Source organism: Phytophthora parasitica (assembly GCF_000247585.1).
Source record: "Phytophthora parasitica INRA-310 unplaced genomic scaffold supercont2.31, whole genome shotgun sequence".
Taxonomy (NCBI): Eukaryota; Oomycota; class Peronosporomycetes; order Peronosporales; family Peronosporaceae; genus Phytophthora; species Phytophthora nicotianae.
The window spans coordinates 23611-36302 of NW_008649017.1; the positions used below are offsets into that span (position 1 = coordinate 23611).

The following is a 12692-nucleotide window of genomic DNA, read 5'->3' on the forward strand; positions in this document are numbered from 1 at the left end:
AGCAGCTGGCGGAATCGAGACTGACGTGCTCGAAAGCGAAGTTGATTCATCGCGAAATTGCTGTAGACATTTTTCAGACAGTATTACGCAGAATGATTTCGGTTCTCGAATTGCGAGGTCGAGAACCGAAATTCTGGCAGAGTTGTCTCAGCACCCAATATTACATTTCCGTGGAAATTGTGGAAGTTTCCACAGCAAATACCCGTTCACACTTGAAATTTTGGAGGTTAAATATAACTATTATTTAGCACAAATTTACTTTACTATGCCTGTTTAATCACTGGTTACAATTACCCCGGATTCCTTAACAGCCCACTTGAGCGATGGCTGTATTTTACCCAAGCTTTCTTTTCTCCTTTTCAACAAAGGATATGATAGTGTATTACATGTAGCTACTGTCGCTGGGAATCATCTTTTATGGGTACCCGTACATATTAACTTTAGTACTTGTAAAAATAGTGAGAGGAATGAAGTAAAACCGTAACATTGGGATCGTCCCTTCCCTGAATATAAACAACGACTGCCTTTTACATAATGCTGAGCGGATCAAGCGCCTATTGCTGACTGGGTTCTCTGCCTTCTCTTTCTTTCGCACATACTTTGACTCTATAATAGCTTGGAGTATACTATGGCAGCAAGTGTTCTAGAATTGGCGTTACCACCTTTGCCCAAGCTGTCCGATGTGCACGCAGTCTGGCTAACTGCCAGTGCGCGGAGTGACGTGGCCACTATGCGCGAGCTCTTGAAGCGGAGTCCCGAGTGGCTCGATCTGCAGTAGGTATTGTACACGTACACCGGGATATGCTAAATATGCCGAGATCTGATTTAGTGGCCGAGATTGCTCGACAAGACACCCCGTTATTACGCGCATTTCCGCTAACACGTCCACGCTGTAGGCTGTAAAGCTGTCCAACGTGTCAGAGCTTCAAACTCGATTCTGTAGCTGGGGCGGTTTCTGCCTGAGCACGCTGGGCGCCTCGGCTCTTCACACGGCGACGTGGAAAGTGGACTCAGTGGTCATGGAATTCTTACTGGAACTCGGCCAGCATCCAGATCCACGCGACGACAATGGCTTGACGCCCATGATGGTGACAATCTTGCGACTTAGTATTATGACCACGCGCTGTGTCTTCCGAGGCGGTCAGGCGGTGCGCCGCAACCTCATTGTCGACGTAAGTGACAGTTTCCCGGCGCATTAGTCGATAAGATCCCTCTCACAATCTTAATCTGCGTCTTTGCTTTCGATAGTGCCGCGAAGAAGAGAATAAACAGCAGAAGAAAGTGATCATGGCGATGAAATTGCTTCTTCGCTTTGATGCTAATGTAAATGCGCAAAGTCAGGTAAGAGATGAAACGAATGAATTGTTGAAAGGGCTAGACAATATTTATTTTGAACCGATATGTAGGACGGCAAGACAGCACTACATTGTGCCACGAGCGATGGATCGTACGAAATTGCCAAGCTGTTACTGGACACTGGGGTAAACGCAGACACGCAGGATAAAGTAAGCTAACAGACAAGTTCGACCAGATGTGTTTTTTTTCTGCGCTGACTAACCACGTGATGTTGACAGAACGGCAAGACCCCGCTGCATTACTGTATCGAAGAAGCTGAGCTCGTTGTGACGGATTTGATTCTCAGTCACGGTAGTCACGGTGCGAGCATCGATGTACCAGACACGGATGGTATCACTCCTATTCGACTCATGCTACGACGCGCTAACCTAAACATTTTGCAGTTGTTATTAAACCACCACCAGTGGGTAGCCACATCTCAACGACAAGACTTCGCTGGCTGGGTGTTGCTGCAAGCAGTCGACGTCCAAGCTGAATCAATTGTTCGCTTCGTCGTAGATAACGGATATGCGCCTCTGATGGTGTGCAATGAAAAGGGTGAGACGGCGATGCACCGAGCTATCTTGCCAGCTGTCATGGAGTTGATATCTGACTTGGGTCCGAACGGTGATACACTGATAGCTACTACGACGCAGGGAGCGACGTCTGCGCATTACGCTAGTGCGTACGGCTCCGCTCGAGAAGTAGAGACGCTGCTGCTATGCCTCACGAGGGTGTTCGGTGACCTGGAGGAATTCGAGCAACTTGGTGGAACGAACCCACTGAACGTTCCGAACGGGTCCGACGTGACGAGTCTGTATATCGCGAGTACCACTTTGAGTTCGACAGAGAGTGGCTTCGAATGCAGCAACACCATTTCTCTTCAAGATCGTAACGAGAAAGTGCGACTGTTGCTTGATCATGGCGGTCGCCTGTTCCCGGATGGATTCCTAGCGCAGTCCATGAATTTGGATTCGTATCGTTTGATGCTTCCTGCTCAAGTGCGACGTTTTCTGAAGATCTGGTTAACCGAAGAAGGATCATGTAATGAAGATCTCAACGAAGTAGTATCGGATCTGATTGGTGGTGATATCCCAGCGCTCAAAGATTTGTGTACGCAGTGGATAGCTTGTGTTACATGTCTTGGACCGTCAAGGACCGTAGTTGTTGTTGTGACGGGTGCCGGTTACGCGCATGAGACTTTGCTACTTCTGCTCGATCTGCCGTTTCGTCGTCGCGAGTTCTCTACGTTTCTAGCTGGATTGCAGAGGTTCGCTGCACATCGAAGAACCGACATATTGTTTCAACGAAGAACTTGTAAGAGCTTAGCACGCTGTGACGGTGCAATCGTAGGGAGGATGTGTTATGATTTGTCGATTCTTAATACCAGAGATATGGTGTCACCTTTCCTTCAAGCTGGTTCATTAGGAAAAGGAGTTGGGAACATTCTCGGTGTCTCGACTGTGCTTTTTTTTGGATGCATGCACTAGCCGAGCGCCGCCGATACGCGGCGGTAATTTATGAAAGGTCGCAATTGCTATGGTATTTCTCGTCGATTCGGCGGCATTAAACCCTTTATTAAACATGTGGGGTCACCAGGCCCTCCGTGCTGTGGTGGAAGCTGCTTGAACGCGGGGGTTCGCGATGTCCAGGCGCCTTGGTAGTTGTCTTGAACTCGAGGGGTACCATGACCGCAGTGATCTGGTGGTGATGTCGTAAACGCGAAGGGTCAGCCTAGTCCGTCGCGTCTTGGTGCCGTCGATCTTGATGGTACACGGGGTTACCAGGTCCGTGTCCAAGCGGCTTGAACCACAAGATCGTAACATGTTGCAGTGGACGCCCTCCAAATATCACATAACTGACCGACTTATTTGCAGCAGATATGTCAAGGCCTAGGCGCACATATCCGACTCGGAGGCGTAGATTTCGTGTTAATAGATTTCCCTATTCCTAGAGTTATGTCATGTAGCCATCTTATCATTTTTTTCCTTGAAGTTTGTATGTTTTATGATGACCTTCATTCCTGCGTATGTCACACTCACTCACACTCTAGTGACTTAATAACTTGAAGGTACCTCAAAAGCTCAATCACTTTTTAATTCTGCGGCCGAAGGGGGCAATGCCGTACGCCTTCTCCAGACGGGGTCAGCCAGGCAACGGATTGATCTTAGGAGGACTCGTATAGGTAGACGCGGTACGGTAGTAGCGATAAGAACAGTGGCAATAAAGCTAAACACAACTTGTTTCTTGCTGTTCTTCTTCTTCTTTCGTCGTCTTGCGAAAGGCAGGGAAAATGTACGAGTGAGGGGAGGACGCCACCGCGCATTCCCTCCTACTAGGTCTGCATGTTGTAGGTGTTGGGATGCACATTTAGACAAGACGATCAAGGAGGTTGAAGATCAAGTTGGGACCCGTACATCGTGAGACCAAGAAGGGTTAAGAAGCAGGCAGCTGCGGGCCTTTGCATGTTAACGGATAGTTACTCGAGTTTAGTTGAAGGAAGAGAGAAAGAGAGAACGAAGCTAGCTAAACAAATTTAATCACTTTTCCATTTCTCATTTGGTGTACACGCTAACTAGTGGAACCGATCCCAACTGTAACGGGCTTCCTGGCCCGTTACTGACGTACACTGAAGAGGAAGGTAAGTTTAACTCTGTTTTATTGATTGACGAGACGGCCTCGAGACGCGAGGCCGTCCTAGCCAGTGATACGCACTCGGGGCCTGATTGGCCATTGCGCAACGCGATGGCAACTGTGTGACGGCAGCCCGTCACACCACCCCTCACTTGAGATGAAACATGCACGGAGTCTTCAGTTTGGATCTTGCCGGAAAGCTGGCACCAGGATGGAGCACATGGCGGGAGCAGAGCGGGGAGCGGCGCAGGCGACGGATGGCGACCGACTGTCCACGTTCGAGGAGGTACTAGAACGCTGGGCGCTGTATGACTGCAGCGCCGTGACAAACTCGCCAGGGGATGCTGAGATGCGGGAGTTGTTCCGCCAGTGGAGGGCGACGCGTAGCAAGCCTGCCACGGTGTCCGCCAACGTGACCCCGCAGTCGCTGGACCGCGCTTGGACTGCGTTCGTGGAGCGCTGGAACACGGAAGGTGCGGACGAGTTCAGGCGGAAGCTGGAGCAGCGCGAGGCGGACCACGCCAATCTGTCACTCAGTGCGCTCGCAGCGCAAGTATGCGAGCTGTCGTGGGGAGCCGATCAAAATTGTTGCTTCGTACACTACAACGAAGGCTGTGCGCGCTGTCATGAGTACAGGCTCTCACGGCCAAGTCCTGCAGCATGGCAGCGCTTCCTTGACGCTGCCCCTCTCTCCCCCACTGAAAACCAAGTAATCGGGCGGTACCAGCGCGCGCTGAGTGAAACTAGGCGCGGCGCGCCGCCGCGCCGCCTGGCAGGCTTGCCTCATACGCCGCCACGCAATCCGGAACGTCTTGGAGGAGCACCTCGCGGGGCTCCCAACTATCTTCCATGGGCCCGAGCCAGCGGACAAGGTACTGCCGATGTGGGAGAACGCGATCGCCGCGGGTACGAGCACCGCGGCCAGGCTGTGTACGACGAAGAGCGGCGCGACGATCGTCGTGCTCCAAGATCGCCTCCACGATATGACGAACGTGGCCCGCGCTATCCACAAGCGGCGGAGGGCCGTCGCTCAGAAACCGATCCGCACGAGCGCTGGGCGGAGGCGGAGCGTCAACGCCGCCGGGACTGGGAGCGGTTGGAGCGGCTGGAACGCGATCTGGAGGAACTGCGTCGGCGGTTGGGAGCGCGCGGGCCGGAGCGTCGTGAACGTGATCGGGATTGGGGCGCTGGCTGGGAACAGCGCCGCTAGGGATATCCGCCGGGTGGTATCGGCGGAGTCGACCGACGTAGAAGGTAGGATGCAGGCGAATAGCGGTAGGCACTTGAAGTGTGTATGCATCCCCGAGTACCTTCGTAACTTTGAACGGACCAATAAATCGTGGCGCAAGCTTGCTTGTACCCAAATTCGTCACAGCTGTAGGTTGTATGCCGGCCGTAGAGAGTAGGACGCGGTCGCCGACGACAAACATCTCTCGATTCGTGCGGCCGCGTCGATCAGCAAATTCCTTTTGGCGGTCCACTGCTGCTGCTATGGTGTCGCGAACGAATCGGACGATTGAGTCGCGCTGGGTCAGGAAGTCGTTGACAGCCACAGCGTCACGAGGCTGTGACACCGGAAGTGGGTCGAAGTTCGCGGGAAGCGGCGCAGCAGCACGGGCTGCGCCCGGCACGTCCTGGTATTCAACGGCACGACGTTGTCTTGGGACGATCAACGTCCGCGAAGTCCAGGCGGCAATGTCAGGTGGTGTCGTCCTCGTGGCGGCACTCGATCGCGGCGTTTGTCCCTGAGCTGCATCGTCTGCACTCAGCGCGGCCCTCGTGGCGGCGTGTGTACGCACTCCTTGCGTAGCAGTCTTGGCACCATGTCGCGTGGTGACAGCGTGTAGCAGTGGTGCAGCAGTGTCGTGAGCGTCTTCACGACTGTCAACGTACGCCGGAGTCACAGCCGCGCGTGATGAGGTTGCCCGATCGGATGACGCAGTTGTTGCCGCGTCGTCGGTTGCGGGAGCAGGGGAGACGGCGGAAGAGTGCTCCAGTCCGAGGAGTGCTGGTATACGGGGGTGGCGATCGAAGTTGATGAAGAACGGGGTCAAGCCAGTCGACGCGTGCACCGCGTTGTTGATCAAAGCGCAGCCGATCGCAAAGTCACTCGCGTCGCACACCACATGGAAAGGTTTCGAGCGATCCGGGAGCATCAAAACGGGCACGGAGGACAAGCTGATCTTCACCGCGTCGAAGGCCGCTTGGTGCTCGGGGCGTCACGACCACGTGGCGTCCGCTTTCAGGAGTTGCGACAGCGGCCGGATAGTCGAGGCGAAGTTCTTTGAGTAGTGGTGAAGATAGGTGGCGAGCCCGAGCCACTGCTGGAGTTGTTTCTGGTCCTGCGGAGTCGGCCAAGCGCAGATCGCTGCGATCTTCTCCGGGTCGGCGCGGGCGCCGGCCTTGTTGACGTAGCTCCCGAGTACGGGGATCTCGGGAGCGCAGAAAATACACTTCTTCAGATTGGCGTACAGCTTGTTTTCTCGCATCACCTCGAACACTTTGCGAAGGTGGACGTCGACATCTGTAGTGCCGTGCTCGGCACGACTGTGAATAAAGATGTCGTCGAAGTAGCTGGGTGCGAAGTCTCGATACGGACGAAATAGATTAGACACCATGCGATTGAACGTGGCAGGGGCGTTCTTGAGCCCCTGCGGCATCACTAGCCATTCCCACATTATTCCACTGGGCGTGCTGACCGCGGTCAGCGGCACGTCGTCTTCTCGCATTAGGATTTGGTAGAAGCCGTCCATGAGGTCGATAGCACTGTAGATAGTGCTGCCAGACATGGTGTCAAGTATCATGTCCTTCCGCGGGATCGGCGTCTGCGCCGGAATAGTGGCGTCATTGAGCTTGTTGAAGGCGTGTACGATGCGCCATCCGCCCGTCGCCTTCTTCACGCAGAATGTCGGGCTGGAATGCGGTGAGAGGCTTTCGCGGACGTGGCCGGCTTGCCGGCGACTCTCAAAGAATGCGTCAATCGCTTCGACTTGATCACAGGGAAGCGGCCACTGGCGCGTCACGCAGTACTTCGCACCGGGCACGAGGTCAATCTCGTGTCTGACGCCACGATCGGGAGGGGGTTCCGCTGGGACCTTGTCGGGGAAGATGTGAATGAACTCGCGAACCAGCGGAGCAACCGGGTTGCCGGCAGCTTCGAGTGCCGGTAACGATTGGGCCAAATAGCGGGCTTCGCGGGCGGACTTGGGCTCAGCGCCTTTCGGGCGTTCCCGGGCGTCGGATACTGGGTCCCCAGCGTTAGCATCAGCACCGACAGTTGCAATAGTCGCGGTGGTATCCGTGACGATCATGCAAACTTGCTCGATCTCACCATGCTTCAAGTCGTGGAGGAAGTGTTTCCACGACAGGCCGGGTAACTTGGTGATCTCAGACGCGTCGCACGGAGGGCGTGCGACCTCGATGTCGAGCTTACGCGGGCTTCTCGCCGCGTCATCCCCCATCAGGACGGAGATAACTTCGGAGTCAAAAGCGTCTGACTCGCACGGGAGAGCACGGGGTCGCCGGGGCTGACGGCGACCACGGCGACGAACAGGACGGACGAACGCGTCCGTAGCAGGCGGCGGGAGGCCACGCTCGACCAAGTCTGCTGTGCTCAGGCGCCGGAACACGACATCGGCGTCAACTTCATCAGGGAGCTCCTGCTCGACCACATGCGGGAGCCCCTGCTCGACCGCACGTGGGAGGCCACGCTCAACCACATGTTCTTGTTCGTTCTCAACGGAGAGCCGCTGCTCATCCGGGCGTGGGAACCTCTGCTCAACCACGTTGTTGTCTGCTGCCGAGAGCCGCTGCTCATCGGGACGTGGGAACCCATGCTCGACCACGTCAGACACGTCTTGAGCCACCTGCTCAATACTGGCGCATGATGCGTACTCACACGCCGCACACGAAGGGCCATCGCCTACTTCGGGTACGGCATGGGTCATGGAGTCGGAGTCCATGCCTGTAACATGTGGCCATCGATTTGGCGTTCCGCGCAAGAACGCCAGTACGGCAGTCACGTCGATGTCACGTGGGCGGACCGAGCCAGTCAGCCAGTTAATCTCAGGCTGGTGACGGGCAAGCCATGGGATGCCAAAAACGCAGTCGAACGAGCCGCTCAGCTCGATCACTAGGAATTCTTCGGAGCTTCGGAATCCGTCAAACTCGTACGTGAAGGTCGTAGAGCGCCGCGGCTGGGAGGAGGCTCTGCCACCAGAGAGCCATCGCTCCTTCCACGGCCAGTAGGGCACCCCGCCCCTACTGGCTGTCGCCATTTTTTGGTTGGCCAGTCACGGCGACTTCAGTCTCCACCGTGACATTAGCGAGGACCGGAGCCGGCGCGCGGCACACCGCCGCTCGGTGACCGAGCTTTCGGCACCGAAAACATCTCATTGGTCGGCTGGGGAGCGGTGACGACTGGAATCGTGGTGGCGCAGTCGCAGCCGGTCGGTTATTGAAGTGCTGAATGGCGTCAACTTCCATCGGCTCGGGGCCAGGGGTGACCGTCGATGTGGAGCGAAGGGCATCGAACGCTTGCGATGCCATCACAGTATAGTCTTCGCGGAGGGCAACGGCGAAGGCCTCTTCTAGAGTCGATGGGGTCTTACGGGTCAAGTAGAAACGCTGGTAGCCAGCGTTCATACCGGACACGAAGACATGAGCTTGGGTCGTCATGTCTATCGGATGAGATGTGATGCACGATACGAGGTGACGCGCGCGCTGGATGTACTCGAGCATCGACATGGTCCCTTGGCGCAGGGACAGGAAAGCTGTTCTCTGGGCGGTCTCGTCTGGCGGCGGCTCGAACGCGAGGCGCACGTCCGTTTTCATGGAGTCCATAGTCGGGAAGCAGGAGGCGTCGGCCACCAGCTTGCCGAGTGCCCAATCCTTCGCCTTCCCCGTCAACTTGAATAGGAGAAAGCGCGTGCGCGCGAGCTCGGTAGACAGCTGCCGAGCTTCAATTGCGATGTCCACCTCGCAGAACCAGCGCTTGAGATGAAGGCGATTCTCGCCTTCGCCACTGTAGGTCGAGACATCGAGCTTGACGATGTCGGTGTTGTTCTTGGTCTGCGTGGGAGTCGACACTCGCTGACGAAGGTCAACGAGTTCACGCGCCATGAACTCCTGGGCAGCCAGGCGTTGCTACGCCTCAGTGCCCGCTGTCAGCAGCGTCATAATGACGCCGTCGCCAGACACCGCAGCGAGGTGATGCAGCGCCTCCCACTCTATCGCTGAAAGGTGGGGAAAACTGGCATGCTCCAGCGAAGTGACGGGCGCGTTCGGCATCGACGCGTCGTTCATCTTGGTCTTCGGACGGAGTACGAAGTGCTACCAGGTGTAACGGGCTTCCTGGCCCGTTACTGACGTACCCTGAAGAGGAAGGTAAGTTTAACTCTATTTTATTGATTGACGAGACGGCCTCGAGACGCGAGGCCGTCCTAGCCAGTGATACGCACTCGGGGCCTGATTGGCCATCGCGCAACGCGATGGCAACTGTGTGACGGCAGCCCGTCACACAAAATCTAATAGTAGGACACTACTAGACTACACTGCCTACGGTAATTAGTCTGTGTGAATAAATAGTCACAGTTCGTAATTAGTCACACCGTTCGAAGGTGAGACTAATTACCGTGAGCAAGAAAATGTCGTGTTCAAAATTAGTCAAAGTTCATAGTTAGTATCACCCTATTCGGGTATTCGAATTGGCGCAGTGGAAAAGACTCGCCCGGTTTACAATCCTGGCGTGAGTTAGAGTCCCTCCGCAGCTACGGACGGTGCTCGCGTTTTACTGGTGATGCAATAACAGGTCATTTAATAAAAGTGGGTTCCCACTTACCCTCAACACGGCACACTACGAAGCAGCGGGTTATATATATTTTTTAATGATATGAATTATACTTTTTAATAACAATAATAACTATGCAGTTTTCTTAAGCTTATTTGAAGAGCATTTAATATCTTATAATTCGAAATGTTAATTTTATGGGGCTGCGTCTCTTGGAGGCTACTGTGGGCTATTCTCATTCCAGAAATTCTTCCAACACACCAACGCACCTTTTCCCTCTTAAACCGGTCTTTTGATGAGCTCCAACTCAGCGCAACTTGCCCCGTGTGGTGGCTGTGGTGACCTTGTTGGTCCTATTCACGTCTGCCCAATCGGCTCTGTTCATATGCACCCATTTTGTGGGAAGCCTGTCGGACTAGAGGGCTTTGGACAGCATGTTGTCTATCCAGACTGTGATTCAGGCAAGCCTCAAGCTATATCAGCTCCTCCTATCCTCAAAGCTTTCGCGCTTCAGGGAAATAAAGATGCGATCTCTTCGAAGGATGCTGCCAACGATGTCGGCTCAGACGAGAGCTCGGAAGACGACATAATCTCTAATTCCAATGTGGCCAACGTGACTGAGCTGCCGATGTCAACATCATCTCGAGCGTCACAACAGGTTACCACCATCCAGAATCGACGTCGTGTCATCTCCTGGATGGAAGAATATGAAAAAGCAAGTGGAGCGAAGAACATGTTCGCGCGAGCTGTAGATCAATTTCCTGATAATTTTTAACTCGTCTACTCGCAATGCTAACCTTTGCAAAGCGATGTCCTGGTGGAAGAATCGAGAGCAACTTCAAGCGCCACTCCGGGGTTCGGTATTGGTGCCGAGTTTACGATCAGACGGAAAAAAGCGAGTGAACCCCAAGGCTTTGTCTGGTCGATGTCGTCCTCGGAGCAAATGGGTGCTCTGGATCTATCCATTGTTGCTTAGCGAGTTTGATCGATTACGTAAATTGGGGTTGAAGTTCGACGCATCGCTGCTACGTCAAGTTGCTAAGCGTATCCTCCAGGATCCACAAGCTCCCAAGGCAGATGAGAACGGGGCTGAGCTGTCAACAAAGATCACTTCACGCTGGGTGCAAACCTTTTTAGAGAACAACAACATAGTACTTCGTGAGGCAACAGGTAAACGACTGGTGAGCCCTCAGAAGGTTGAAAATATTAAGAAGCAAGTGGCCTATCACCTTGGCAAGTTGATGCGTGGATTTGAGAGCGGTTTGTATGACGAGAATGCGATTGAAAACATCGATGAAATTCATTTCGTTGTAGATTTTGACGACAGCGAGACTCTCGGTTTCGGTGGCGAAAAACAGGTAAAATATGCGGATGTTGTATCCGGAGGGAATGGAATGACATGGTCGTGCGAATCAGCAGTGGACCAAGTGCATGCATATTGCCACCGATGATGACTTTTACGAACGTAGACCGTAGTTATCCTATTCGTGGAGTTAAGGATGACGTGGAAGGTGTGTGCTATCGTACAGGGCCAAAGGGCTGGATGGACAAACGACTCTTTTGCGAGTATGTGAAAGAGCCTCGAGCTCAAAAGCCGAATCGATTAGGTCGTAAGAAGACTATGTTCCTAGACAACTGCTCAAGTCGCCTCAAGGAAGACAAGTGTGCTGAAGAGCTTCAGAAGTTAAACGCTTCTTTAACCTTTTTTCCAGCAAACGCAATGGATCTCTGCCAGCCGGCGGACTCATTCGTTATCGCAAAGATAAAGGATGAGTGGCGTCGAAGTGGAATGAGAAAAAGATCGAGTTGATTGAAGAGGAGGCATGGCAAAACAAACAGAGGTCCGATGGAACCTGGTCAGGAAGCCTTAAGAACCCAGGAAAGCGGTTTTTCCTGTCCCTAACTACTAAAGCAGTACGCCAAGTCAACTCACAAACGGACAAAAATAATATGAACTACGCTCGGAAAGCCATGTTTCGATGTGGACTCTAGCTGGATGTTAATGGTGTATGGAGAACTGAACAGCTATTCAGCTACCTTCACGAAATCATCAAGAAGTTCCCAGATCAATTTGCTGGACAAGCGGTTCCGTTGAATATGGCAAATAAAACAAAACAAACAAAATATCCAGACCAGCTGCTCAACAATCCTGAACTAGTGTGACTAATTAGGGTGAGACATTAATTAGTCTACGTGTGACTAATTCTACCGCACCGTAAATAGTCTGAGTGCATAATTAACCACACTCATAATAATTTAGGTGAGCAAAATCTGCAGCACCTCACATAAATTAGTATGAGTGAGACTAAATACCGTAACTACTGTACTAAATATACTCTGATCTTCATCTTGGTGACACCTCTTCGTCTCGTCACCACACTCAGGTGCAAGATTGCTCCGTGCCTCCCGTCTTGACGACTCTAGGTTGGGGTGTCCACCTCTTCTGAGGGACCTTGCGTTCATCAAGTCGTCGGTGACGGTACCGGCCGTAGAGCAAAGCTGCACGGTAGGCACGAGCGGGAGCAGTAGGAGTGTTTGCCTCAGCGTGGCCAGGGGCTGATCCCAGCGGACAGCAGTCTAGAACACCACTTGTATTCCCGGGTACGGGACAGCAAATGCAGGAGCGGCAGAGGTTCGATGATCTCCATGAAGTATGTTCGTGTGTTTGCTAATTATATGTGCGTCGTACAGGAGCATGGTGAACCCAATCTACTCCGCAGTCCTCCGTAGGCGTCGGCGCATCGTCGAACTAGTTACAAATCGCTGCTTAAACATCACCACTGTGGTGGGGTGGGGTTCGCAAAATCGCGTTGCAATCCACTCGGACACACAGTGCCCTGGACTGCCGACTGACGGAGGGGGTACTCCGATAACCGTGGGGTTGCTGAGGGCTCACCTTGTGTACCTGTCGGCGGGGCTGGCTACACTCCTCTGG

The 12692-nt window shown here is 53.6% G+C and overlaps 3 protein-coding genes across 3 annotated transcripts; 2 read left to right on the forward strand and 1 right to left on the reverse strand.

The window, feature by feature from the left end:
• Positions 1–628: 628 nt before the first annotated feature.
• On the forward strand, positions 629–2704 carry PPTG_12961 (hypothetical protein; the record flags this gene model as incomplete). Its single annotated transcript, XM_008908656.1, has 6 exons — positions 629–774; positions 944–1172; positions 1249–1341; positions 1407–1505; positions 1575–2605; positions 2689–2704. The coding sequence occupies 6 exons, from the start codon at positions 629–631 to the stop codon at positions 2702–2704; spliced, it is 1614 nt and encodes a 537-aa protein (XP_008906904.1).
• Positions 2705–4180: 1476 nt separating this feature from the next.
• Positions 4181–4682, forward strand: PPTG_12962 (hypothetical protein; the record flags this gene model as incomplete). Its single annotated transcript, XM_008908657.1, has 2 exons — positions 4181–4522; positions 4581–4682. The coding sequence occupies 2 exons, from the start codon at positions 4181–4183 to the stop codon at positions 4680–4682; spliced, it is 444 nt and encodes a 147-aa protein (XP_008906905.1).
• Positions 4683–4712: 30 nt separating this feature from the next.
• On the reverse strand, positions 4713–6125 carry PPTG_23142 (hypothetical protein; the record flags this gene model as incomplete). Its single annotated transcript, XM_008908658.1, has 1 exon — positions 4713–6125. One exon carries the CDS (start codon positions 6123–6125, stop codon positions 4713–4715), a length of 1413 nt encoding a protein of 470 aa, XP_008906906.1.
• Between the last annotated feature and the right edge of the window lie 6567 nt (positions 6126–12692).